Consider the following 26,989-nt stretch of genomic DNA (forward strand, 5'->3'; position numbering starts at 1 on the left):
GTGGGTCACGTGACTGACGCCATCTTTAGTCCATTCCGTTATCCTATGAATACATTGCTATGGACTAATCCGTGGATTTTTTTTTTCAGACAGTGGATATCGCGCTGATATAAGGAAGGTATGAGAGGAGACTTTTTAATACATTTATATTACAAAACTGTATAGTTTCTTTTTCTATGTATAAATTAATAATAAAGTGGACAACCCTGGTTTTGTTCACGTCATGTACACGGACTACGTTCTGTAAGACGCCATGCGGCTAACGTATACACGTATTCCTACGCCTGCCCAGCCGCTTACATATGTTACTGACTTCCATTATAAAAAAAAACCCTCAGGCCTTATACAGACGAGCGTATTATACTTCCCATGCAAATCAATGGGGCTGTTCACACATGCGAGATTTTTCATCGCTTATTTCCAAGCACTGTAAACTTTCAGATTGGTTGCGCTATGAATGTTCGGAGAACGTGATTGGTTTATGTGCAGGGTAATGAACATACAGACAAGCAGTAGAAGACTGAATTCAATGAAATGCTCAGCCCTTAGTCAGTCTTCTACTGCTTGTCTGTATGTTCATTACCCCGCACATAAACCAATCACGTTCTCCGAACATTCATAGCGCAACCAATCTGAAAGTTTACAGTGCTTGGGAATAAGTGACTGGGGCAGAAGAGGATGGAGGCGCAGCCTTATATAGTGGATCGAGCCGGTTCCCCAGCAGCATTTTAAAAAAACAGGATCCTGACCTGTCCAGAGTTTAAGGCAGCACAGAGTATTTCAGGAGATGAGCGTGTGGATCTTGTGCGGGGTGGTGACTTGCTAATCATGTGAAGGTGTTATTGAGGACAGGAGTGGAGGAGAGGTAACAAACTGAGAGCTACGTAATGGTAAGAGCAGAGTTCACAGCAGCACAGAATATTTCAGGAGAGGAGCGTGCAGATGTTGAGGAGTGTATGACGCTGACTGGTCACGGATTGGTCAGCGTCATACACGTAAACACGCCCAGTTAAAAACACAATACACGCCCAGTTGGACATAACGAAAAAAAAACACGCCCAGTTGTCCATTTCAAACCTCATTTGCATAAATATATAAAATTGCTCATAACTTGGCCAAAAATGAACGTTTTTAAAAAAACAAAAACGTTACTGTTCTCTACATTGCAGCGCCGATCACATGCAATAGGAGATAGGGGTTTGAGAATCTGGTGACAGAGCCTCTTTAAGGAAGCGATGAGAAAAAAAAAACAGGAACACTGAAGCCACACGGAACTGAAATGCACGAAATATGCTCCGTTTTTTTGGCACTAAAGATTGTAGACGACTACGCTTTTTGTCGTCTATGGAAAAGTAAAACAGAATACGTCTGGATATCTTCTAGACGTATACACCAAATGAAGTCAGCAAATGTAATGTGAATACAGCCTAAAGTCTCAGGCTGGGTTCACACGACCTATTTTCAGACGTATTGGAGGCGTTTTATGCCTCGATTTACGCCTGAAAATACGGCTCCAATACGTCGGCAAACATCTGCCCATTCATTTAAATGGGTTTGCCGACGTACTGTGCCGACGACCTGTCATTTTACGCGTCGCTGTCAAAAGACGGCGCGTAAAATAACAGCCTCGTCAAAGAAGTGCAGGATACTTTGGACGTAATTGGAGCCGTTTTTCATTGATTCCAATGAAGAACATCTCCAAATTACGGCCGTAATTGACGCCTCGCAAAAGGCGAGTAAGAGCAATTACGTCTGAAATTACGGAGCTATTTTTTCCTGAAAACAGCTCTACGTGAGTGCAGTTATCGTGTGCATATACCCTCATGCTCCATTATGGCAGCCCTATTACGAATCGTGGATGTAATATGGCTGTGTGCATGAGGCAGACGGCTGGCTTTACACTTTTGATTACTGTCGGCCGAGCAATCGTTCAGTCGACTTCAATGCCTAATGACTTCCCCATACACGTGCCTGTCCGGAATCCTGGCAGCGGCTTATCTCTTTTATAAACAAAAACTGGCAGCCTTTAGTGTGGAGTCTGGAGCACTGAACATGAAGGGGCCGCCTCCATGGCACTTTCGACTGCGGCATCGGGGCCTTCAAAACACAGATTTTGCATGATGGACAATATAGGCATGGTTACGCTTAGCTTCTCACACTTATATAGCCCTGTCAGCAGCTGCGAGGACTTAAAACTGCTGAAAGGTTCCCCTTAATGCACTTGTCTATGAGATTTTTTTTTCCCAAGAAAAAGCGCCACTCTTGTCCATGGGTTGTGTCTAGTATTGCAGCTCAGCCCCATTCAAGTGAAGTTCAGACACAGCCCATGGAAAGGAGTGGTACTGTTATACGCTGCGGCAAATTTTACAATATATGCCTCAGGAAAAAATATTAGACTTGTTGTGGAATCCGCAATACAGTACAACATTAGTGAATTGGGCTTTACAAAACCCCATTCACATGTAGCAGAAAATTTCTGCTATGTCTGAACGTAGCCTAACCGAATCACTCCTCCAAACAGGAATGATCTGAAACTGAATTATGTTTCCCATCTATAAACCATCGGCTGAATTTACATTATATCAGTTTACCTATGGGATAAAAACCTATAGCATGTAGGTAGGGAAGCTGCAGAATTTAATTCTTTCCAAATTTTATTTTTTTTCTGCTTTTTGGTTTGTAAAATTTCTAACATATAAGCATATGTATAATAAAGGGTAACTAACATTTTTAAAAACTTTTGACATGTAATAGTGACGTGTCAGATGTTTTGATCGATGGGGTTTCGAGCACTGACACCCCGACTGATCGCTAAAACGAGGCGGCAGAAGCGCTCGGGTGAGTGCCGTGCTGCTTTGTTCCTGATCGTCTTTCCTCAGATCTGTATACGAGTTCAATAAAAAGTATGAGTCCGTGCACCGCTCACTCGATCAGAACCGATGCGACACAGCGCTCACCCGAGCGCTTCTGCCTCCTCGTTTTAGCGATCAGTGGGGGTCTCGGTGCTCGGACCATTACCGATCAAAACTTCTGACGTGTCACTATGACATGTCAAAAGTTTTTTTTAAGTTTAGTTACCCTTTAAAGTACACGTTCGTAGTAGCGTACTGTATTCCTATGGCTCTGTGCACACTTGGATTGCATTGCTTTTCTGTCAGGTTTCTATTGCAGTTCTTCTCTCTTCTATCCAGTAAAAAAATCAGATACCTGATGGATCCATTATCAGGAAGGTGACCGTTCAGAATAGATCACGAAGGATCATAACAGATCCATCATAAATCCTATAAAAACAAAACTAAACTCCAATGTGAACAGAGTCTGAGAACGTTAAAATTATATTTTCTTTATACTTTTTTTGACTGTGAATTTTTGGGCTATGTGTGATTTTATTTTTCAAAGGGTTAAAAGGCAGAAAACAAACACATCCTTTGTTGGCAACCTTGTATACCAGTGATTATAGGTCCACAGGGGCCCGCACTACTCTTAATCACCCCCTGATTAATACCTTCATTAGACAGGAGCAGGCGTGGGTTCCCTGGACTCTGTGGTCTAGTTATTACCCTCCGTAAGGCTTTGACGTCCTCCTTATGACCAATCAATGATGTTTAGCACGGAGTAGATTGTGTTACCATATTAAAGAGCCCAGCGAAGAATTTGATGAAGGAGCCAATTATGACTTTTGGGCAGTATTTATTTTAATCAGAATAATTATTCATTGTTTTTTTTTTTTTTTTTTGCACAATACTGATGCAGCATCCTTGTGATCAGACGTGACACTTGCCTGATCAGTTGCGACACTTGCGTTTATTAGGCCACTTCTAATCGTTGAGCTTTTTCTTAGCGATGGAAAGTTTAATGTAATGAATGGAGGCCGGAGATGAAGATCTATGGAGTCTAAAACTGGTGATTCCACAATCCTTCCCAGAAGTGCGGATCAGCGGTTATTATTACGTCCTGCACTTACAAGACTTGGTTTTATCCAAATGACTGCCTTGAGGCGAAAGAGTTCCTTCTGCAAAAGCTAAACCTTGGTCTTTCACCCAGCCACGAATTGGAAGGTATATGCCAGCTGAGAGAGAGAGACAGGCATTCACGTTGATTTTTTTTTTTAAAACTCTAAAATGACAATGTGTAATATACTCTCACTGCTGGATACTGTGCAGAGTTTCTTGGGCAGATGCCCAGGTGGCTCTTGGCATTTCTGTCCACCTGGAGGTAGATCTTGAGAGAGGTGCAGGAATCCTTTAAAGGGTAACTAAACTTCCAAAAACGATTTTGACATGTCAGAAGTTTTGATCAGTGGAGGTCTGAGCACTGAGACCACCGATCACTAAAACTAATCGGCAGAAGCGGGTGGATGAGCACTGTGCTGCTTTGTTCCCTCAGGCACCATGGTCCAGGTACAACTGCTACCTCTGTATCCCTTATAGCTATTCCTCAACTTCTAGAGGAGTTTACAGTGCTTCATGGAAGCACCGTACCGCGGGATACGGAGTGTCTATGGCTCTACCTGTAGAGATTTGTTCCACAATACAGGGTCTGTGCATGTAGCACTTTCTGGTCCAGCACCTGTTGAAATACATTAAGTGGCAAAATGTGTATACAATTCACTGACATTCGTCCTCCAATTTTATAAACCTGTATACAGTGAGCTCCCTCTAGTGGTGGTTGCAAATGAACAGAATTTTACTCAATCACAGTGGACCCCTTTAACCGTGACATGGTCTGAATCTATAGCATTAGTTCTGCTTCAGGGAATAGACAAAGGAGGGCGTAAAAATATTTTCCTGTATGAACGGCAATGGGATATTTTTCTAGAAATCTTCATCTGACAGGTTCCCTGGATTAGAAGCCGTCATAGAGTAAGGAAATCTGGAGAACGGTTAATGACGTTAATTTACAATTCATCTTAATGTCAAAAGGAGGATATGAAGAGCAAAAAATGTGCAATCTGCCTGTTTAAACTGTGAGTAATTTCTGCAATTTTGTCATCTGCTGGAGTCTGATTACATTTTGTCTTGCTGTAATTATCTGTCACAAACGTACTGCTGTTGTCTTCTGCTTCAAAGCATCGGAGCAGCAGTACGGCACAGCAGAGAGGACGGAATAGAGTGTGTGCCACAGCAGTAAAGAATGGCACCTCTTGTGTAAGGGAACTTTTGAAAAGGTACACACAGGGCCGGTGTTGGATTGTGGCTAACTGGGCATTAGCCTAGGGTCTCCATTTCACAGGGGCCCCTGAGAAATAACCTGAAGATAGTTTGATTTGTGAATGTTTGCATGCAATGAAGCATACAGTAGTACTATGCCAGCGGCAGTGCAAGCTCTTTTGGCTGCTTATTTGGAGACCCAATCCTTAGTGACCAAAGGGTTTATTAGCCCTAGTATCTGGCATTCAGTTGTCACCTACCCGCTGGTTTGCTGCTCTTTTTACTCTAAGAATAAGCTATCCTTGTATAATTTTATGTGTCGTATACTGTAAGTGATCGGTTCAGTAAGGATAGAATGGAACGGCTGTCATTTGACAGCTGCTCAATTGTCTGCCATTCGATATTACTCTCTGTAGATGTTGCCTGTAATTAGAGATAGCACTCTATATATCATACAAGTGATAAGTCTAGAAAGGATAGAATGGAACAGCTGTCATCTGGCAACTGCTCTGTTCCTTATCAATAAAGATATCTATGTATCATGTAAGTAATTGTTGCAATGAGTAAAGGAACGAAATCGCTGTCCTCACAGCTTCTCCATTCACTATCATTAGAGATATCGTTTTCTGTCTCATATAAGAGAAGGAAAGATTAGAACGGCTGTCATGTGAGAGCTTCTCCTCTTCCTGTCATTACAGGAGAAATCAGTCATTTGACAGCCACTTCTTTCTGTAATTTGTAAGAGTACTGTGTGAGTGTTCATGGCCATAACATTGACATAAGGGAGAGGGGGAGGATTCATGATCTATCCCCGAAGGTTGGTTGAAGCTTTGCCATAGGCAGCTCATTTCTCAATCTGCTCCAGATCTTTACTGGATTTATAAGTCGAAGTCTTAAATTGTAAGCTCTTCTCGCCACATGTTTCGTGTCTCTGCATTGCATTGCTTCCCCCCATTTATTGTACACTAGGCTGGTTGTATTTATTTTTTATAACAAGTTATGTAGTTAGTACCTTGATGTCTTATTATTGAGGTAGATGTAGCTGAGTTGTCTGTTGAATGATGACACCTACGCAGAACTTATATGTTCTTTATTAACAAACTTCCAATATAGTTTGGTATAAATAAGATGAATAAACTTGATTATTGTCTTTGTAAAATTTCATGCATTCACTTGGGTCACACACATGAAAGTGTACTCACAGCTTTACATTTTTATTGAAAAATTAGAATTATGCCCAGAGTAGGATGCCCCGCCCAGAGTAGGATGCCCCGCCCAGAGTAGGATGCCCCGCCCAGAGTAGAAACTCTGTACCTCCCATAGTGTTTGGTGCCCTGGTTAAGCAACAACACCTCCCCTCTACGAGACATGTTGGTAGGGAGGCAAGGAGGGTTGAGGTCCCTCGTTATAGAGAGAGGTAAGGGTCCCATCAGTCAGACCCCCACGGATCTTACATTTATCCCCTATCCCATAGACCGGTGGTAAATGTTGAAGGCTTGAATACCACTTTAGAACTTTCTTGTGACACTACGTTGTGTATTTGAAGATACACACATTAGGCTTCGAGTATAACAAAACGGGGAAGAATATCTGTAAGTAATAGCACAGCTTTGTTTTCGTAGGGATTTCTCATACAAGTATATACAATTCTCTCAGTTGCTCCTAAGTAACCGAGTAGGAACTGTCCCCGCCTTACAAACACAGGAGAAACGGGCACTTGCTCTTTAGCAACATACTAGACTGTTATTCCTTATTTACAGACTAGAACCCTTAGGCCCCATTCACATCAGGTTAGTGGCTTCCGTCAGTGGTTTACGTTGGGAAGACCCCCGACGTATCCCACTGTATGGCATACAGTGGGATACGCTGCCCAGTGACCGGCCCTGGCAAAACTACTGAAGTCACTTTGTTTATGGACCATGACTTCAGGAGTTCCCTATTACTGAGTTCAGCAAGCAGATTGTTTGATCAGGGGGCCGGAGTCCCGGGACAGATCCATCTAAGAAGGCCCTGTTCACACAGAGTTTTTTGACGAGTTTTAATAGCGCTCTGCCCAGGGATTCCAACACTGACACGTATACCTGTGGCGGATTCCATACTGTGGCATCCGTCACCCATAGGCTCCCATGTTAAAAAACATATACTTGTGGTATACGCTTTCTCTGCGGGATCCCTTTAGGATGAAATAGTGTAGTCTACTACGCTACTCCATCCTTCAAAAAAAAACTAAAAACTATGTATACCAGCTTGACTGAGGCCAAAAGTACACTCTTTTGGTCTCCGTCAGGATAATGGAGCCCTATGGACAGGTTTATCTTGTACGTACGTGATGTGAATGAGGCCTACAGACAAGAAACTGCCTTTTTCTCCTTAGCAACAAACTAGAAACTGCCGTTTGCTCCTTAGCAACAAACTAGAAACTGCCGTTTGATCCTTAGCAACAAACTAGAAACTGCCGTTGGCTCCTTAGAAACAAACTAGAAACTGCCGTTGGCTCCTTAGCCACAAACTAGAAACTGCCGTTGGCTCCTTAGCAACAAACTAGAAACTGCAGTTTGCGCCTTGGCAACAAACTAGAAACTGCAGTTTGCTCCTTAGCAACAAACCGGAAACTGCCGTTTGCTCCTTAGCAACAAACCGGAAACTGCCGTTTGCTCCTTAGCCACAAACCGGAAACTGCCGTTTGCTCCTTAGCCACAAACCGGAAACTGCCGTTTGCTCCTTAGCATCAAGCTGTCACTTGTTTCTTAGCATCAAGCTGTCACTTGTTTCTTAGCATCAAACTGTCACTTGTTTCTTAGCAACAAACTGTCACTTGTTTCTTAGCAACAAACTCCTCAATATCCGCTTTCTCATAGCAACAAACTAGAAACTGCCAGATGTTTCTTAGCTGCACATTCGTGACTGTCACTTGCTCCTTAGCATACACTGTTACGAATACCGAAGTGGTTTGTAGGATGTGTGAAAAATATCTGTGAAAGAAGAGTTGATTGGCCATAGACTTAAGAGAATAGTCGGACACATGATTGTTTGCACCTTTGCTGATCGCCCGTTTGGCTCAGTATTTTATTTCTATGGAGGAAAAGGATTGTAAACGAAAAAATCGAACTCGTCCAATACCTAGCTGTTCTCATAGGAATACGGTAAAGTTTTACAATGGATTCGGCCATATAAAAGATCAATAAAGATAGAGATATAACTGGTGGCTTAGTCACGTGACACGTCTGGATCATAGGCAAATTTATGGGACGCTGGTGGTTGTGCGCCAACGTTTCAGATTGATTGTAGAGCAGATGATCGATACACATGATAAACGGCACTCCATATACACACAGAATATCATAGTTACAGTATATTTATATATCCGTTTTACAAGGTCAAAACTTTATTTACAAATTATTTACAACAAAATCATAATGATGGGGTCTAAATAAGAACCGGTCGGAATACCCATAAAGATGTCCGTCTCTATTTAAAGCTTACTAGTAATTTGGAGCCGTTGCCCAAAGCAACCAGTGAACTTCCAGCTATGAATGGTTGCTATGAGCAACCTGATTGGTTGCTGTAGACAACTGCTCCACTTTTCCTTTTTACTAGTTTTGATTCGCTCCAAAATTTCCTCCCTATGGCTAGCTATTGTTTGAGGGCACCAACAAGCCACTCTACCTTGGCCAGGGTATTTAGATACAGGGTGGGGGCAGAAAACAAAATCTTTGCCCCAGGTGAGGTAATGCCTAGCTACGACTCTGCCCCGTGAGATCTTCCATTTCCAATCTCATCCAGCATTAGTAATCAGATTTTTTTTGGTTGAGTCCCTTCCAAATCTTTTTATTTTTTTTATTATTATACCAATGTAGTGGTGTGAAGTTTGTCAGATATTACAGGGCGGATATTGTTATCAGTGGTTTTTATAGGACGGCAGGAAACCCTACTAGATTATGTTAAAGCAGTTGCGTGCTATAAGCATATCGGGGCATATGGATGTAGTATAGGGGGTCCACCAGTCAGGTACCCCTCTATTTGACAGAGCGAAGAGCCACTGAAGAGGTAATGAAGAGAAGCCATCAGCTTCCCCTGACCATAACAGCTGATTATGGGGTAGTGGGGCCCCCCGTGATCAGATAATGGTCTGGGGACCATTTCGATGTATAGGGTGTTGTCCAACTAGGCAACCTCATAAAGTGTTTTTAAGATGTACAAGTAAGCAACTACTAGAAGAGAAGTAAATAACAATCTCATCTCTGCTACATCTTCATACTAAGAATAATGTAACACTTGTATAGTTTTGTGATAATCTAGTAATAAAGTACAGTAAAGTGGCATTCAATACCTGAAAATTTTGTAGGGAGTTTGGCACCTATGGACAATTTTAGATTTGTTGCTATAGTATTTACATTTCATTTTTTTTTTATGTACAATGCTACACCCAGTAGAAGCAGCCATATTGTGGGCCCCATACACCCCCATACACAAGGCAGCCGGGGCATTTCAGTTTTGCGTAAAAGTTACCGAAATCATAACCAAAACCTTTACTAGAAACAACTAAAATTCCCATGTCCTGATGACCATTCACACTGCGTTTTTCACTGTATATTTGGCGCATACGCCAAACATATAGATTAGTTCCCATTGACCTGTCGTTTTCAAAACTAGAGTACTTTTTGGTATGTGACGGGCAGGTATTCGTTGGCATGGATTTTTTTTTTTCTGTATGGAATAGTCTAGGCTACTCCGCTATTCAATACAGAGGCATCCAATAAAAAAAAAATCTACGTTTTATTTTACAATGGGACTCTATGGGCGTATGCCGCTGTATGTCCACATAGGAGGATTCCTTCTAAAGTATTCATGTGGAAATACTCGCAACATATACCTGCGATGAAAGGCAAAAACGCAGTCTGAATACAGACCAAATTGATATCGCTAAACGTCAATGGCTACTTGGAGATTGCTTTGTGGAATCGGCCGTTAGTCCACATATGGCTGCCAGTGTGTAAGTGTCTTAGTTACGTCGGTTTGTACTACACTTTTTTCAATACATGACAAAAATACTCAAGTGTACAATGAAATAAGAGAGATCATGCAACGCTGTAGCTGGTGGTGGTATCTATACACTTCTCGGGAAAGTTGACCTTTTTGGATGGGAAACCATTGAGGTCCTCCTGGACTGTGAGCTCATGGTCAGGACTGTCATGGGAACTGTCTTTCATGACGCTGTAGTAGACGGGCACGTTGTACTTGGCAGCCTTTTCTGTCCTTTTTGGTTCACATTTGCACAGGTTCTTGAAGGCCGCCCGAAACTTTTGAGACATCAGGTTGTAGATGATGGGGTTAATGGCGCTGTTAAGGTAAATGCACAGTCTGCAGAAGAGAAGGAACCAAACGTTGAGATATGGCGGATCCATGAAGGAATTCACCACCACTAGGGTACGATAGGGCATCCAAAGGAGGGCAAACAATATCACCACCACTGCCAACATCTTGGTGACCTGTTAGAGAAAAATATAAATGTAGTCAGATGAGAAGAACTGGCAAAATATAAAAGATTGGAATAAAGGTTTTTAGATAGTAGTAGTAATAACGAGGTTGAAGGGGTTATGTGCCTTTGTACACTCACTGTCCTCAGCAGAAAAAGGGACCATGCATATGGGGTTACTCTCCATTACGGTCTATGAAAGATATTGAAACAGCCGAGTGTGTGTGTTCAGCTGTTTTCCAGTAGTCGGACCCCCACTGTAACCACTTGGTATGCCATCAAAGTTTTTGGTTGTTTTTTTTTCGGGAAAACTCCTATCAATTCCTAAAGCAGCATCCATTTTTGTAGCGCATCTCATTCCCCAGCGCTGACCATTATCGGAGTTCTTGAGTAGCATGGTGGTTCAGTGGTTAGCACTGTTGCCCTTCAGCATTGGGTCCTGGTTGTACAGATGGGACAACATCTTAATTTTTTATATATTTTTTCCAGTTCCTGCCCCCCTAGCACCTGCCCAGCAGGAGGATACCCCCTTAGTAGGTTCAAGGTTCTATTGATTTGCAGTGTTGTCTCCCACTTCTACACTTGCTGAGCTTGACCAAAAAACTATTCAAGAACTAAAGACCTTTTTAAACGGGCCAAAAATCGTGAAAACGATCGTTCATCTGCTGATCGTATAGTTTTAAAAAAATATACTATTATTGTTGGCAGCAGATCTTCCTGCTGACATGATAGTAATGTATGGGGACGAGCAATCGGAGTAACGAGTGTTTATCCTCATACTAGCTCCTTGTGAAAGGAGCAAACGAGCGCCGATCAACCAGGTGTCTCGTTGATCAGCACTCGTTTACGTGGCCCAGGACCGGCCGTGTAAGAGGACCTGAAGTCATAGAAACTACTAAAGTGTTTTTTACACCCATTGTTTTTTAAGACCCCAGACTTCTATAGATAGGATTCTGAGCTTGTAATTTGCATTTTCAAATCAGAATTATCTATCCTCTGTAAGTGACTTCAGGCATTTTCTCTATTCCTGCCAACAGAAATATGCCAAAAACGGAAATGTCACAAATTCTATGAGAGACAATTCGTAAAATCCTTGTCACAAAAAACACCGGAGAGAAGTCATTTGTGAAATGGAAAAATAATCGTCTACAAATCTTTTGTAGTTCAAGAGAGCTCAGTGCGACGTTCTTCATAACTCTTTGAGAACAACTCAAGAAAGGAGATTTGTGCCCAAGGACACACAAAATATATTGTAGGTTGTTTGTAAATGATGACTTCTATTCGTAGCACTATATGCATAATAAATAATCCAAAATAAATATTTTTAGAGATATTGGTCGTCTGTTCCTCACACTATTGGCACCTACAAGTAGTGGTGGTGTCAAAGACGGCTAGGTCATCTATACGTTTAAAAAAAAGAACTCCATCTGGTGGATATTATCATGTACTCCACACTTAAGACACAAGTTTTCCGTTTCTGGCACTGAAAGTAGCCACCTGACGCCATAGTCAGGTTTATGGGGCTAATTTCTTTGTCATCTAGTCACACAGATGGCCATCCCATCCTTCTCTCCGCTCTGACAATCTATCACAGTCCGATTACCCTCTCATCCCTTTTAGGCTGGATTCACACGAGCATGTTCGGTCCGTAATGGACGGAACGTATTTCGGCCGCAAGTTCCGGACCGAACACAGTGCAGGGAGCCGGGCTCCTAGCATCATAGGTATGTACGACGCTTGGAGTCCCTGTCTCTCTGTGGAACTACTGCCCGTGCTGAAAACATGATTACAGTACGGGACAGTTGTCCGGCAGCGAGGCAGGGACTCCTAGCGTCATACATAACTATGATGCTAGGAGCCCGGCTCCCTGCTGTGTGTGGTCCGGGACTTGCGGCTGAAATATGTTCCGTCCATTACGGACCGAACATGCTCGTGTGAATCCAGCCTTACTGTGCAGAGACAATCCTGATTGAATCTATATCTGTGGAGCATGAAACTTGATCTGGTGTCCATGGCCAAATGTCTATTTGGCCTTCAGGGATGTGTTAGACCAAAGCCTTCCTCCTCGATTATAGACTATACAGTTAGACATTTTGTGAAGTTGAAAAATATGAAGAAACATGGAATGCTGGGTAGTATAGTTCAATAATGTCCTCAATGAGGGAGGAAGTAGCTAACTTCTCCTCCTACTTTTGTTTCAATAGAACCGGCTGCCTTAGACTCCCTAAGAACTCAGATTCTCAATGCTAATAACATTTGTTTCACTCTTGAGGGTCTTCATTTATGGAAAAACCCTTTCATCGTAAGGAAAATTTGTAATATCGTACATTTTTCTAAATGTGTCCGCTCCTTATTTATCCCAGGAAGACTCATGTTTCCTCTTGTTGGGATGCCCATTGTTATGTGATCTACCATACCACCTTGGGTGCCACCGACTGCCACCGCCTCTGACTAAGACCTAATTACTTGATTGCCATATATATTCCCATACATGATCTCCAAATTGTTTCCTCTCCTTAAATCATCATGTAGTCAGCAAACCACTGGCCTTGTCTTGCCCTAAAAGAAGATGGCACACTAATCGTCTCCTGCGCTGGTGGAGATAGTCTGGAGAGGACGTTGTTCCTCCTCCTATGTTCCGTGACGCAGTTTAGATAATGCAATGTATTCATAGGTAGGAGTGTTTCACTAGTTACTATGTGTTGATGCTAATTATTGTACACTAATACATAGACATCTGCTGCTTTCTTGAAAATACATAGACTTCTCGGTCACGACTTCTGGAGAGTCGGCTTTTAAAAGTCTCTAATGATAGCACTGACTTATTTTAGCCTCCTACTCCGAAGGATAAAGAGAGTCTTTTATCAATAGATAGTGCCAATAATGTCACATCGGCTGCACCATCATAGCTTTTTAGCACTTTGCTAAATGTCACAATCCCTGTAGATTATATTAGGTAAAAATTTGAGGTTTAAACGTAATGTCATGTAGTAGCGACAATTACATTTATTAATATTTTAATTGGTTTTCCGAAAGAACGAATCTTGGTTAGTATTAAAGTAGCTTAGTAGCTTAATTTTATTTTTTTTAAACTTAATAGATTTACATTTTATTTCTAAATAGATCTTTTTAGCTTTATCTGATAGAGCTCCAAAAATCCTGCGTAGACCGAGCTCAATGATAAACATCTAGCTACCTGCAGCCACCACTAGGGGGAGCCTAGGAGCTTTCTGCATACTGTTTTACTATTGAGTTTAATGCATAAACAGTGTGCAGTAAGTTCCTCAGCTCCCCCTAGTGGTAGCTCTTTATATAAACAGGCTTTGGAGCTCTGTATCAGAAAAATGGATCTCTGAACACCCATAATACCAATGACTTACTAAGAGTAAATCTCCACCTTTTTAACACCATGTTATTTTTAGGTTCAGAATTCTATGCTGATTTGATTTATTAATATATTTCAATAGCGATCGGGGCTCCATTTTTCTAATACAGAGCTACAAATCTTTTACAAAAACAGAGAATCATAACAAATAGATTTTCGTTTTACACTCCCCGCCTTCTATGAGCCATAACTTTTTTCATTTTCCATCAATGGAGTTGTGTGAAGACTCGTTTTTTATGGTAGATGTTGTAGTGTTTCTATCGGTACCTTATAATGTACTGGGAAACGGAAAAAAAAAATCTATATGGTGTGGAATTGAAAAAAAACAGATTCCTCCGTTTTCTTTTGGGTTTTTGTTTTTACATCTTTCACCGTGTGGTAAAAATGACTAATTCTGCTGGTCAATACGATTACCGCGATACCAAATTTATATAGTTTTTTTTTTTATTATTGTTTTACTCCTTTTACAAAGAAAAAACTATTAGAGAGAAGAAAACCTTTTTTTTTTTTTTTTCCATATTCTGAAAGCCATAATTTTTTAATTTTTTTCGTAGATTGAGCGGTATGAGGACTTATGTTTTGCGGCACAAGCTGTGGTTTTTATTTGGTACCATGGTTTGGTACATACGACTTTTTGATCACTTTTTCTAACTTTTTTTTCACCAAAAACCAGCAATTCTGGCGTTTTTTATATTCTTATTACGACATTCGCTGTGCGCTTTAAATAACTCTGTATTGTAATAATTCAAACTTTTAGGGGCGCAGAGATACCAATTTTGTTTATTTTTATTTATTTTTTTAAAATTGTACATTACTTCAGAGGAAAAATGGGAAAAGGTTTATTTTAACTTTTAATATTTTTTTTTCACTACTAAAATTATTTTATTAATTCCCTCAGGTGGACTTGAACCAGCGATCGTTAGATCGACGATACAAGTTGTAATTTTTTACAGGCCAAGTGAAGGCAGTCCTGGGGGCCTTCATTAGGCCCCTGGGCTGCTATGACAGCCATCAGCACCCCACGATTGCGTCATGGGGGGGGGGGTGATGAGCTGTCGGAGGGTGCCGCCTCTCTTTATAACGCCTCCAATACTGCGGTTCTCAGAATTTAAGGGGCTAAATGGTAAGGAACAGCGCAATCTCTGTTCTTGCCCATTCGTACCTGGTGTCAGCTGTAATACATAGCTGACATCCGCAGCATATGGAGTTGGCTCAGCGCGTGAGCCTGCTCCATACATCAACCCCCCCGCACCAGGACGTACAGGCACGTCCTGGGGCGTTAAGGGGTTTACTTCAATGTATAAACCGTATGCAGTAAACTACTAAGCTCCCTCTAGTGGCATCTGCAGGTAACCAGGTGTTTCCCGTTTAGTTCTATGTCTATGCTGGAGCTTTGTAACAGAAAAATGTAACTCCAACCGCTATAAACCTGTATTAAGAAATTAATCGGCACAGAATTTTGGACTTAAAAACTACACGGTGTTTAAAAGTGGATACTAAACTTAAGGAAAGCTGACATCGACTCAAAAACAAAGCCTCCATTACATTAATATACACCAGCCCTGGGATGAGAATGAAGGCAGCAAGACCACAACCTGTTGGGCTATGACCGTAGAAGAAAGATAGAGAAACACACATATATTTAGTACAAAAGATAATGTGTATATATATAGACTGCTACAGTACTAACAGCCAGTGGTCTATCGGCCAAAGCGTCATTCTATGCTATTGATAAGGGGTCGATGAAAAGGGGCCTCAATATAAAATCTTTACTGCCCACCATGTGTCCGGTCTAATAGTGCTGTCTTTTGTGGCTGAGGGGCCCTTGGGTCCCCTCAGGCACCAGGGTGCGGCTGCTACCTCCGCGCACCTATAGCTCCACCCTCGGGAAGGAGGGCTTCAGGATATTACTTTGTGTGTCCACTGTTCTCCACTATTGAATCTCAGGCATACATCAATTTTCATTAAAGGTGCAAATCGAATCACTATTGGAAAGAAAAAAAAAATGCATATTTGATTCCCACAATAACAAATCCAAGAATTGACATTTTAACCGTGACGGTGACCTTTCAAGCTATAATTAACAAGGCTTAATACAATGAGCTTCTAAGTCAATAATGTCAATATAAACTCACTTCACCTGGCCAGTGTAGGGTTCATCATATACAGCAAGATATTGACTATTAATCTTATAGTCAAATGACAAACCTCATGTAGAGGAGATACAGCCAATGAGTCTATTAGGCTGATCATGCAGGTTATTCTAAGCCTCGTTATAGGCTTTCTGAGGTCATTAGATGGCAACATATACAGCTCAATAATGGGGTTTTTTTCCATCTAAGAGGACCATTCCGGTTTTAATGGGACAAACCCTGTCTATGTGACCTATCGTGGTATATGAGCATCATAGAGGCAGTTCCCTATTCAGGAACCCCTCTGAGATGTTCTGGCAGACCCAGCCCATCCATGTATTATATGTACAGCCATTCTTTTGAATGGCTGCCATGTAATACTACATTTCTCCTGCAGTGGCCGCTGCAAGTAAAATGCATGGTTGGCCACAATGTCCAACAGCGTTAACAGCTGATCCCCAGGGATTTTAGATCTGCTAGCTTGAATTACAGAAGGACTTGACCTAGTGAGACAATCTTTTTAACCAACTTAACTTCATGCTGAGATTGTTCTAAGCTTCACAACCGCTTGACAAACCTTCCTACTCATCTTACATATAGGATTCGTGAAGTCAAAAAACGTTCACTTTTCGCATATTCGTTTTTCGTTTGTAAATCGCTAATGATCACATGTGACAACAAGATCATGATTAACAGCCAATAAAAATTGGAAGATTATGAGCAACTATAGAGCACTCAATTCTATTTGGTCGTTAGGGCTCGATAGAAAAATATAAACATGCAAAATATGTCTATTCCGACCTAAAGAATGATCCAAACTTCAAGTTGTCCGAATGAGACAGCCCCTTTACGCGTTCCTTCTACTCTTTTTGGGTAACATGAAGAATTCTAGAAGAACCAATATGATGAAATATTTTTACCATTTTTTTTAGCACACGCTGCCAAAGAGCAGTATCTGGCTATTGGGTAGGTGTGGACCTAGATGGAGGATAGATTTTCAGGGTCTCCAGGGAAGACCAAGCTTGAGATGGGAGAGAACAGGAGCAGCGGGTAGCAATCCGTCTCTGCCCAGATACTCGGGTCATCAGGGACATAAGACGTGCTTCCTAGGAAGTGTCTTTCTTTCTCCCCCTGTGCTTTCAGCATAATGAAACCCTGTATCCGGCCATTGACAATCCTACCTTGGTTGTTCTTGCTGTTTTCTTATGGAATTGGTTATAATGACAAGAACTGTCATAGCTCGGTTCCGCACCCTGGGATTTGTGACACAAGCTCCAAAAATCAACCATAGCTGACACCAAAGAAGAGTCAGGGGTGGTACCAAGCAACACCTTCTTCCAGGCTTCATAATATCATTCGTTCAATCTCAATTTGTAGGCTCGAAGACCATTTTTAGCAGGTCCTATGGTCAAGATTCCCTCTCATCAAAAACATAGCTAAAAGTACCCTCCGAATCCACTTCTGGTTGGGGCCATCAAACTTATTATAGAGTTGTCAAAACAAGCCAGTCCCTTTTTTAAAAGTTCAGTCTACTCTTAGGGAATGAGTTCCTTCATAGTATTTCCTATCTGCATCTATCTCATTGTTAACCAGGTCCCAGGAAATCTCATTAATCTCACATTTGCTTAGCACAGTCATTTGTGAGTTTCCTAAGATGAGTGAACATATAAGATCTGCCTGCTGCTTCATCCAGGCCCAGTAAAATCTGTCTGAGTCTTACAATCTGACCGCATTAAATTACAGTGGAGGGTCTTATAAATGTATGAGTGGTGCGTCAACCACTGTATATAAGCACTTTGCTTTCAGCTAGAGAGACCCTTGAGACATCTCACAGCCAAGAAAATCTGAGTCCTCCCTCCGGAGCCAAGTCACGTAAGAGTTTGTTCTGTACCGAGAATCCACTAACAATGAAGACTGGAGCTAAACATCTGCCATTATTGATAAGCTGCTGTGAGCACTTTTCATCTTACTGAGACTTTTATGAGGATCTGACTGTGCGCTTACATTTCACATTGTTCACTGTGTACCAAGGAAGAGCTTAATTACTGCCGTATAATAACCGCAGCCGAAGAATAGCGTTCTGCCTTTGTATGTGGAAAAATAGATAAAGCAGTAACTGAATTATTATACTGCAAATATTGTAAATGGCCAGCGCAAAACCACAAACGTGGACTACGGTCCTCTATGTTACAGAACAAAAGAAAGAGATTAAAACCATATTAAATTATCATCTATTAGGTCCGAAGGGAAGGACGCAGCTTTCATTGAATTGTCTTTTATTCTCCATTCAGTTTATATAATTTTCATGAGATATTTCTGATGATTTATAAAACGTGGTGACGAAACATGATGGTTGATGGAACATGTTGATGGTTGATGGAATGTGGTAACGGAACATTTGACTAATGGTTGATGGAATGTGGTAACGGAACATTTGACTGATGGTTGATGGAACGTTTTGATGCAACAGATTGATGGAACGTAGTGACGAAACAGATTGATGACAGATGTTTGGAACATGCTGATGACTGATTGATGGAACATATGGATGACTGATGGAAAATGGCGATGGAACATATTGATTACTGGTGATTGATGGAACGAGGTGACGGAACATATGATGGTTGATGGAATGTGTTGATTGATGGAATGTTTTCATGGAACATATTGCTGACTAGTTGATGGAACGTGGTGACGGAACATATTGATGACTGTTGATGGAACGGGTTGATGGCCAATTATGTGAATGTATTGACGGAACATACAGATGGTTGACGGAGCATTTATAGTTGATTTTCAGCAAGAACGCCCAGCTTCTGGCAGTGCAGACACAGCCGTGTTCTCGAGAGATCACGCTGTGACGTCACTCACAGGTCCTGCATCGTGTCAGACGAGCGAGGACACATCGGCACCAGAGGCTACAGATGATTCTGCAGCAGGATCGGCATTTGCAGGTAAGTCGATGTAGCTACTTACCTACAAACGCCGAAGCTGCTGCAGAATCATCTGTAGCCTCTGGTGCCGATGTGTCCTCGCTCGTCTGACACGATGCAGGACCTGTGAGTGACATCACAGCGTGATCTGCCAGAAGCTGGGCGTTCTGAAGAGAAGTGGATGATACTTCTCGTCAGAACGCCCAGCTAGTAAAAGTAGTAAAAACGTCCCGATGTACGCACATAATACACGCCCAGTTGGACTTTTACTTTTAAACACGCCCAGTTGTACTTTTGCAAGCCTCATTTGCATAAATACAAAAATGGTCATAACTTGGCCAAAAATGCTAGTTTTTTAAAAATAAAAACGTTACTGTAATCTACATTGCAGCGCCTATCTGCTGCAATAGCAGATAGGGTTTGCAAAATCTGGTGACAGAGCCTCTTTAATACAACTCTTCTAAAGAATATTTGATGTGCTAGCATGGTCCTCACGATTGTCTATGGGTGACTCCGCTCTGCAGAAATTGAAGCTTTTGAAGAATCCTGATGTTCTTTGTCACAGCAGTAGCAGAATGACCTTCAATATCGTTGGGAGGGTATCTATTCTTTATTGCTGTACGAGAGCAGAGGAAATATATGATAAGCCTGGTATGTTGTGCTCTGAAGCTGTCTACATCAGGCATAGAGAACACATTGCCTCCTCAGATCAGATATTGATGTACTTGTTTAGACATATACCAGAAGGACTGGATACGGGGAGAACATTTCTTTGTAGACTATTAACTTATAAGATATCAAAAAGCTCATTTGCAAGGGAAACGGTTGTACGAAGAAGTCGCCAGCGAAAATAAAAATAGGAAACCTGTTCAGAATATGAAGTGTCCTACTGGAGCAGAATATTAATGATTTCCATAGTCTGCCTGCCATGGTGGAGGAAAGAGAAATGTTAATACTAGAGGGGAAATGCTATGTATTGCACTTTATAGTGAATATATACCACGAGATCTTCCTATAAGGGTTGAATTGACAAACTGGGCATTTGCCCAGGGGCCCATTTTCATTGGTATTATTTTATATATGCTGCTTTTATAAATTATATTTTATATATGCCTAAAACAGTGAAGGGGGTTGGTTGGCCATCCTTTGCTTGCTGCCCAGCAACCCATTTTCTATAAAACCGGCGCGCTTTCCTATGCATGCCCTACTCACATCGATGCTTTAAATAGACTTTAGGCATGAATAAAATGTGTATATAATATCTTGTTGTTTTCAGGGCAATTGAATTATCGAAAAAAATTAGTTTTTAATAATCAAGGTGTTTAAGGTCTTACAGAACAGGATCACCTTTGAATACAATGTTACAATTTATGTATAGAATTAACCTACTTAAAAAGTTGAGTCGCATTCGAATTTCTGAGGGTGACTAGCAGAAACAGTCAACAGCTTGTTGACAGACATGCCCCTAACAGGTTAGCAAAGCTCCTATAATTCAATGGTGTTCAAAGGTGAGCTTTACAATTGATCTCTGTAATATTGCACCTATTTATAAACTACTATGGGCCCATGCTGTGTCTCCTTGTGCCTCCAAATTGACATGGAGGCACATGCTCCAATGCATGGGATATTATGGAGAATATAGTGTCTTGGAGTGCTTTATGTGTACCTTGTCTACGATAGATTCAGATTGGATATTGATGGGTTGTATTGCATGCAATGAATCCATACACTTGGCAATTGACCAACTGGGTTGAAGTGGCCTAATGAGCACAGCAAAGTAGATCATGTTGGCCCTATATGGGGCATTGTATTGGAAGATGGCAAAAACGAAATATCCCACCTGATTCTTATCATTTTAGATAACAAATTAAGTCAAGGTTGGTCAGGTGTCTCACGTTGAGTATCTGCCAATGTGAGGATGGAAGATTAAAGGGTGTCATAAATGGTGAGTAAAAATTAATCATCAAGGGGGGCAATTTTGGTTACTGGGTAAAAAAACTCTATTAGCAAAGGCCTTTCTCCATACTATTATGTAATCATATGCAAAATTCCAAGCTCGACTCTGTATGCATAATTGTGTTCTTTGTTGAATTATTTCTTTGCATTTTTTGAAGGTTTTTTTTCCGGGCCTGATTAAGATTGCAAATGTAATCAGTTGGACTAATTGTATAATGTTGTGTAAATGTGAAAGCTGTTCTAATGTACACATTTTAAACCAAATTGCTTTGAAATGGGGCTACTGTCTACTCTATTGAGAATGTGAGTAGTCGAATCCTAATCTTAATCATATCCCCCCTTAATTGGATCCAGATTGCGCTTTGCCTTGTTGTCAATTAACCGGCTTTCTTTAGAAAACACGCTCTTTAAAATTCATTGCTCTGTCGTAATTAGGGCTCTACCAATTTGAATAAAATTGGTCGATCTTTTAAGCTGCCTATCAACCAGAGGGGAGTTTCAGCTGGTGCAGTAGTTTTCTCAGAAGAAAGATGCTTGCGATTGGATCTCAGGATCGGCCCAAGAAAAAAACGTATTCAATTATACTGTATCATAGATTGGCTCGCCAACCTACTAGGAAGAAGTAAAGTTTTCTTTATCCTAGGCATCTGTCCACCAATCATCAACAAGATGCCTTAATTAATCACCACCCAATCCTACCAAACAACCTATTAGAAAAAGTCTTAGCTATCCAACCACCATCTACAAGATATTGTACCTATACCTTAATAAACAATAAGAGGACCCACCTATCCATGCCCAAGGAGGCATAAAGGACATTTCCACCACCCACCATCTACAAGATATTGTTCTGTTTACTTCCATCATCTCCAAGAGGTCTCGTCCATCCATGCCTATCCAGAAGAGGTTCTGCCTTTCCACCACCCACCATCCATCTACAAGTAGTCATACTGTACCTATCGACTGCCCACCTTCCATATCTTCTCCATATCTACCCACTGTCTACAATAAGTCCTGTCTACAAAGTGGTCATACTAATTTACCACTCATCTGAAAAAAGTCTTACTCATCCATCACTCATCTACAAGAGTTCTTACCTTTTTAACTACCCATTCCCCAATCCTACCTATTTACCCGCTCCCTAAATTTCTTGTTTTTAACTGGAGGCAGACTTTACTAAAATAAAAATATATATATACAGCGCTTACGTATCGCACACATCAGTCCCTGTTCCTAGTGGGGCACAATCTAATTTCCCTCAGATGCACACACTCTAGAGCCGTTTACCCTATGTTGTCCATTATACCTCCAAAAAAGAATATGGAGAGAGACTCGAGAAGTAAATAACATGATATGTACCCAACATTAGTGCATCCCATTAATCTATGAGATTCTGTATATTTTATTAGAACATTTTACAGTTTTATTAACTTTACAGATTGTGGGTCCCCTGGCCTGTAATAAACATGATTATGGGTAGGCTCGTGATGGTCCACAAGAGCACCAATGACCCAGGTTCTGCAACTTTAATAGACCCGGAAGTTGCAGCAGAAGACAAGCCAGTTTGGAGCCAATCCCTTGCTGTTTGGGGCGATTTATTATGGACTGGTTCAGAAATAATCTATGATATGACCTGGGTGTGCATAGAATCATCTTTTCTGGTGGGTCCAAGGTACTCCACTCCGTAACTGATAATGGGGGAATCCAACAGGAAAATTAAACCTGACCAGAATCCGCCCTTCTGGTGTGAAGAGTCCGGTCTACGATGCAGCTGAAGCTAATATTCCAATATAGCTTCCTCAGAACCTCTTGTGAAAAACATCTACCTTTAACAATTACTGTTATTGTAGAATACATCATGATGCCAAACAATGGCTGACAGCATTTCATCCCCCCAGAGCATTTTCCTTATTCATGGGCTACATTGGACCAGCTTGTGTGAGTGATAAATTGCTTCACCCCATGACGGGAATCAATAAAGTCTAACAAATGGCAGGGGCATTCAATTGCCATTCATCTACTAGAATGCCCCCCCCCCCCCGTGATATATGAATCGGATTAAATTCCAGTGTCTGCTCTTAGATTCACATGCACTTGTGATAAGGTCTCTGAGCAGAAACCTATATATATATATATATATATATATATATATTCCCCGATGAAGCACTCGGAATAACAAGCCATGTCTCCCCAATTTCCTCATAAGAATGTTTGCGCATATATCACTTACCTTTAAATGTATCTCTGCTATATTATATTCATTTATTAGCCTTGGCTTGTTTTGTGCACTCTGATACATTTTCAAATACTGTATTAGCGAATTCTATGTTCATAGAGGGGTAGTCGCCCATTGAAGATCTTCATCAATTAGCCACCAGAGCAAAGAGCAGCTGCAAAGAGTGTCTCTTGCTCTGGAGGACCCGATACCTCCATGAATTACACAGACAGCCTATTGATTTCAATGGGAACTGTGTAATACTTAAATTCCCCTGTGGTGGCGCTGCAGGGGACCTGAACACTTGCTGCCGTGTTCCGCACAGATTACCACTGATTGCTGGTGGTCTTTTCATAGAGAGAATCTTTTATCAGGTTACATTCTGAGTACCCTTCGAACATAAAGGGATTTTAAGAAGCTGAGAACTCCTATAATAAACTGATATCATCTATACTGATATAGAATTATGCCGCTTTTCTTTAAAGTATCTTAAATGTTCAGGATTCACTTGATTGGGGCTGACCTGCTATACCAGACACTGACTATGGACAAGGGTGGCGCTGTTTCTAGAAGATGCCTTGTGCATGAGATCATAGACTATCCCTTTAACAGCCACACACCATTCTCTTATTTTACATATTTGATTATCAATCTAAACCAAGTGATTTTCTGTCCATGCCCTTGCTGTGTAATAGCCTAAAACAATTAGAGCCAGTGAACTGTCCATAGTACAGCATTTGAGCTTTAACCCTGATTAATTAGTTACTGTCTATGGCATACAAATGACCTGCCGGTGATCGCCACTCATGAGCTCTGCGGCTTTCCTAACCTCCCAGGATACTGGGGTGTATTGATCTGGATGGTAAAGAATTGACCATTTAATAAGGTGAAAATAATTGGATTTTAATGTTGCATTTACGTGCACTGAACCACATCAGCCAGTCAGCATTTATCTTATCTCAGGGAAATCCTATAACGAGAAGTGATTCATTAGTTAAGTGAAATTGATAGATATGAGATAGAGGGAGATACAAATATAGATAGATAGATCTAGAGCGATAGATGGGTGGATGGATAGGAGAGAGAGAGATCATGAGATAGATGATTAGAAGCTAGACATTAGATATATGATTGATAGATAAATAAATATCAGATCGATAGATATTAGATAGGGAGATATGGGATGGATATAAAAATAGATTGATCTCTATCTATCTCTATATCATCCATCTATCTCCCATCTATCTATCCAGCACACATGAAAATGGCGACAGCACACTGCGGACACCGTCACCTAAGCCACTAAATATGCATTACTGCTACATTTACTTACAATAGGCAGGGTCCTAGCTCAGATTTTGATCAAATTGTGTGTGCCCACCTGCCACGACAAGGCGTTCTCTATAGGTGGGAACGTACTCTGCACATACACCCAGGACTGGGACTAAGCATACATATGTCTGGGGATGGTAGGAACCTGGTTAAACTAATTAAAATCACCCAGAGCAGAATGGGAGGAGTGCAAGAACAAAAAAACGGAGGCAGTCACTAACCCCACATATATGAATCACATAAACATTTATCCATCTGCCACTCGCCTATCTGCCACTCGCCTATCTGCCTCTCGCCTATCTGCCACTCGCCTATCTGCCACTCGCCTATCTGCCTCTCGCCTATCTGCCTCTCGCCTATCTGCCTATCTGCCTCTCGCCTATCTACCTCTCGCCTATATACCTTCTCCCCCGGCTTTACTAAGATAAGGCTCTACACTGGCAGCACTTCATGGTTACTGAGGGTTGCACTTTGCATTTTGATAACCAGGATGGATGTTCTGTAAGTTTTCTGGGCTGCGACCTCTGTCCCAGTTTGTCTGCTCATGAATATGAATGTCCCTGGTACTTTCCTCAGTGTGGACAGTCAGGGTTCGGTCACTTCCCATAGCAACCACTTAAAAACCTAATTGAAAAATCACTGGTATAAGAAGGCAGGATTCTGCTGAATGTGAGAATACAGTCTATATATAGCACAGGCAAAATGAAATCATCTGTTACTCTCCGTTATTTCCAGGATTAACATTTACATTAATGGGCTGAGCCGTTCACCAAGGTCGGAAGTTTACCCCGTACACTTGAATGGGCCATTTTAAATAAAGTTCAGCTTCATTTAGAACAGTTCTTTCCATCTTAAAGGGTAACTAAACTTTTAAAAAACATTTGACATGTCACAAGTTTTGATTGGTGGGGGTCCAAACACTGAGGCCCCCAACGATCGTAATCGCTGTGCCACTTTGTTTCTGATCGGCTTTCCTTGGAAAGGTGTACGGGTTCAATAGAAAGTAAATCAGTGCGTACAGCACTCGTTCGGCTTTCCGAGGAAAGCTGATCAGTGAAAAAGCGGCACAGCGATCACCCGAGCGCTTCTGCCGCTTCGTTTTAGCGATCGGTGGGGGTCTGTGTTTGGACCCCCATGTCACTATGACGTCAAAAGTTTTTTGAAAGTTTAGTTACACTTTAAGCACCATACACTGGTCTCCAACACGTAACTCTCCAGCTGCTGCACAGCTACAACTCCCAGCATCCCCTGTTTGATTAGTGTGAGGGGACAAACCCTGGACCTCTACCTATCATCCCAATGCGGCCCGGCTTATCTTCAGTGCTGTGCCCTTTCATTCTGCTGATCAGCGGGTTTTCTAGGGGTTGAACCCTATTTATCTATCCTAAGGTAAACCCCTTAAAGGGGTTGTCCGCTACCGGACAACTGATGACCTATCCACCGGATAGGTCCTACGTAGATGATCTGTGGGGGTCCGATACCCGGACCCCGCACCATTAAGCCGCTCCGGCTGCTTTCGAGCATCGGATGTACATGCCTGAAGCAGTTGGGTCCGGCCACTGAAGAGCGGCCGAGCTGCAGTACTGGAGTTTAAGTGAATAGGAGCAGAGCTGCAGTTCGGCAGCACGGCCGCTATGCAATGTACGGAGCCAACTGCTTCCTGCTCCGTACATTGCATAAAGTGCCATAACATCTAGTGCCCACAGGCCACCAGAGCAGCTGATTGGGGTTGGGGTTCAGGCGTAAGATCCCGCACCGATGATATACTGATGACGTATCCTGCAGATAAGTCATTAGTTGTCCGGTAGTGGACGACCCCTATAATTCCAAATAGATTGTCTTTAGTATATAGGCCGTATTTCGTGAGTACTGGTATGTAGACAGCGGAGATAAATGAGGTGTCTGGTAGTACCTGCGTTTAAAATAATTGGAGTCTACTTCTAAGACCGTGCAAGACGACGAATGATCCAGTGACGATGTCTTCTGGAAAGACACCAGCTAAGAATACAGTTTACTGTAATGAAGCGCACCGCCGGCTAATAGATAGCTCCGCTTTCATGATGTTGGGAGTATTCTTAGATTGAGCTATTTTTCCCTGTGCCAAGTGTAATGAAAGCAGCAGGCGAATCCGGAACAGAATACAACAAACGTCCACTTAAAGATTTTAACAGAAGGGAGTCCAATGCCGTGAGACTACTAAAACATAAATTATACTAATTACAAGATAAACCGTAACCGCCAGGCAAATAAAACGTCTGTGCTCACACCGAGCATCGACAAAAAATATATATATATTTGTGACCCCTGGCCACGCAGGACAATGAATAATCAATGTAAACATATCCTTTTTCATTTTGATTCCACAATGTAATTGCAGAGTAAAACTTAGTTCTAAAAAAATAACAGGAAA

At 41.6% G+C, this 26,989-nt stretch overlaps 2 protein-coding genes across 6 annotated transcripts in view; one reads left to right on the plus strand and one right to left on the minus strand.

The window, feature by feature from the left end:
• Positions 1-26,989, plus strand: part of PRR29 (proline rich 29) — a 191,461-nt gene that overhangs the window by 927 nt on the left and 163,545 nt on the right. For all 5 annotated transcript variants that reach the window (XM_075846980.1, XM_075846977.1, XM_075846976.1 and 2 more), the window contains exon 2: positions 90-118. The gene's annotated coding sequence lies outside the window, so the exon portion shown is untranslated. The remainder of the gene's footprint in view (positions 1-89; positions 119-26,989) is intronic.
• LOC142666784 (thyrotropin-releasing hormone receptor-like) overlaps positions 6,274-26,989 on the minus strand; it is a 39,158-nt gene continuing 18,442 nt past the window's right edge. The window contains exon 3 of the mRNA XM_075846971.1: positions 6,274-10,639. Within this exon, the coding sequence (XP_075703086.1) occupies positions 10,229-10,639 (411 nt within the window). The 3' untranslated portion in view covers positions 6,274-10,228. The remainder of the gene's footprint in view (positions 10,640-26,989) is intronic.

The sequence above is a fragment of the Rhinoderma darwinii genome, chromosome 13, assembly GCF_050947455.1.
Source record: "Rhinoderma darwinii isolate aRhiDar2 chromosome 13, aRhiDar2.hap1, whole genome shotgun sequence".
In the NCBI taxonomy this organism is placed as follows: domain Eukaryota; kingdom Metazoa; phylum Chordata; class Amphibia; order Anura; family Rhinodermatidae; genus Rhinoderma; species Rhinoderma darwinii.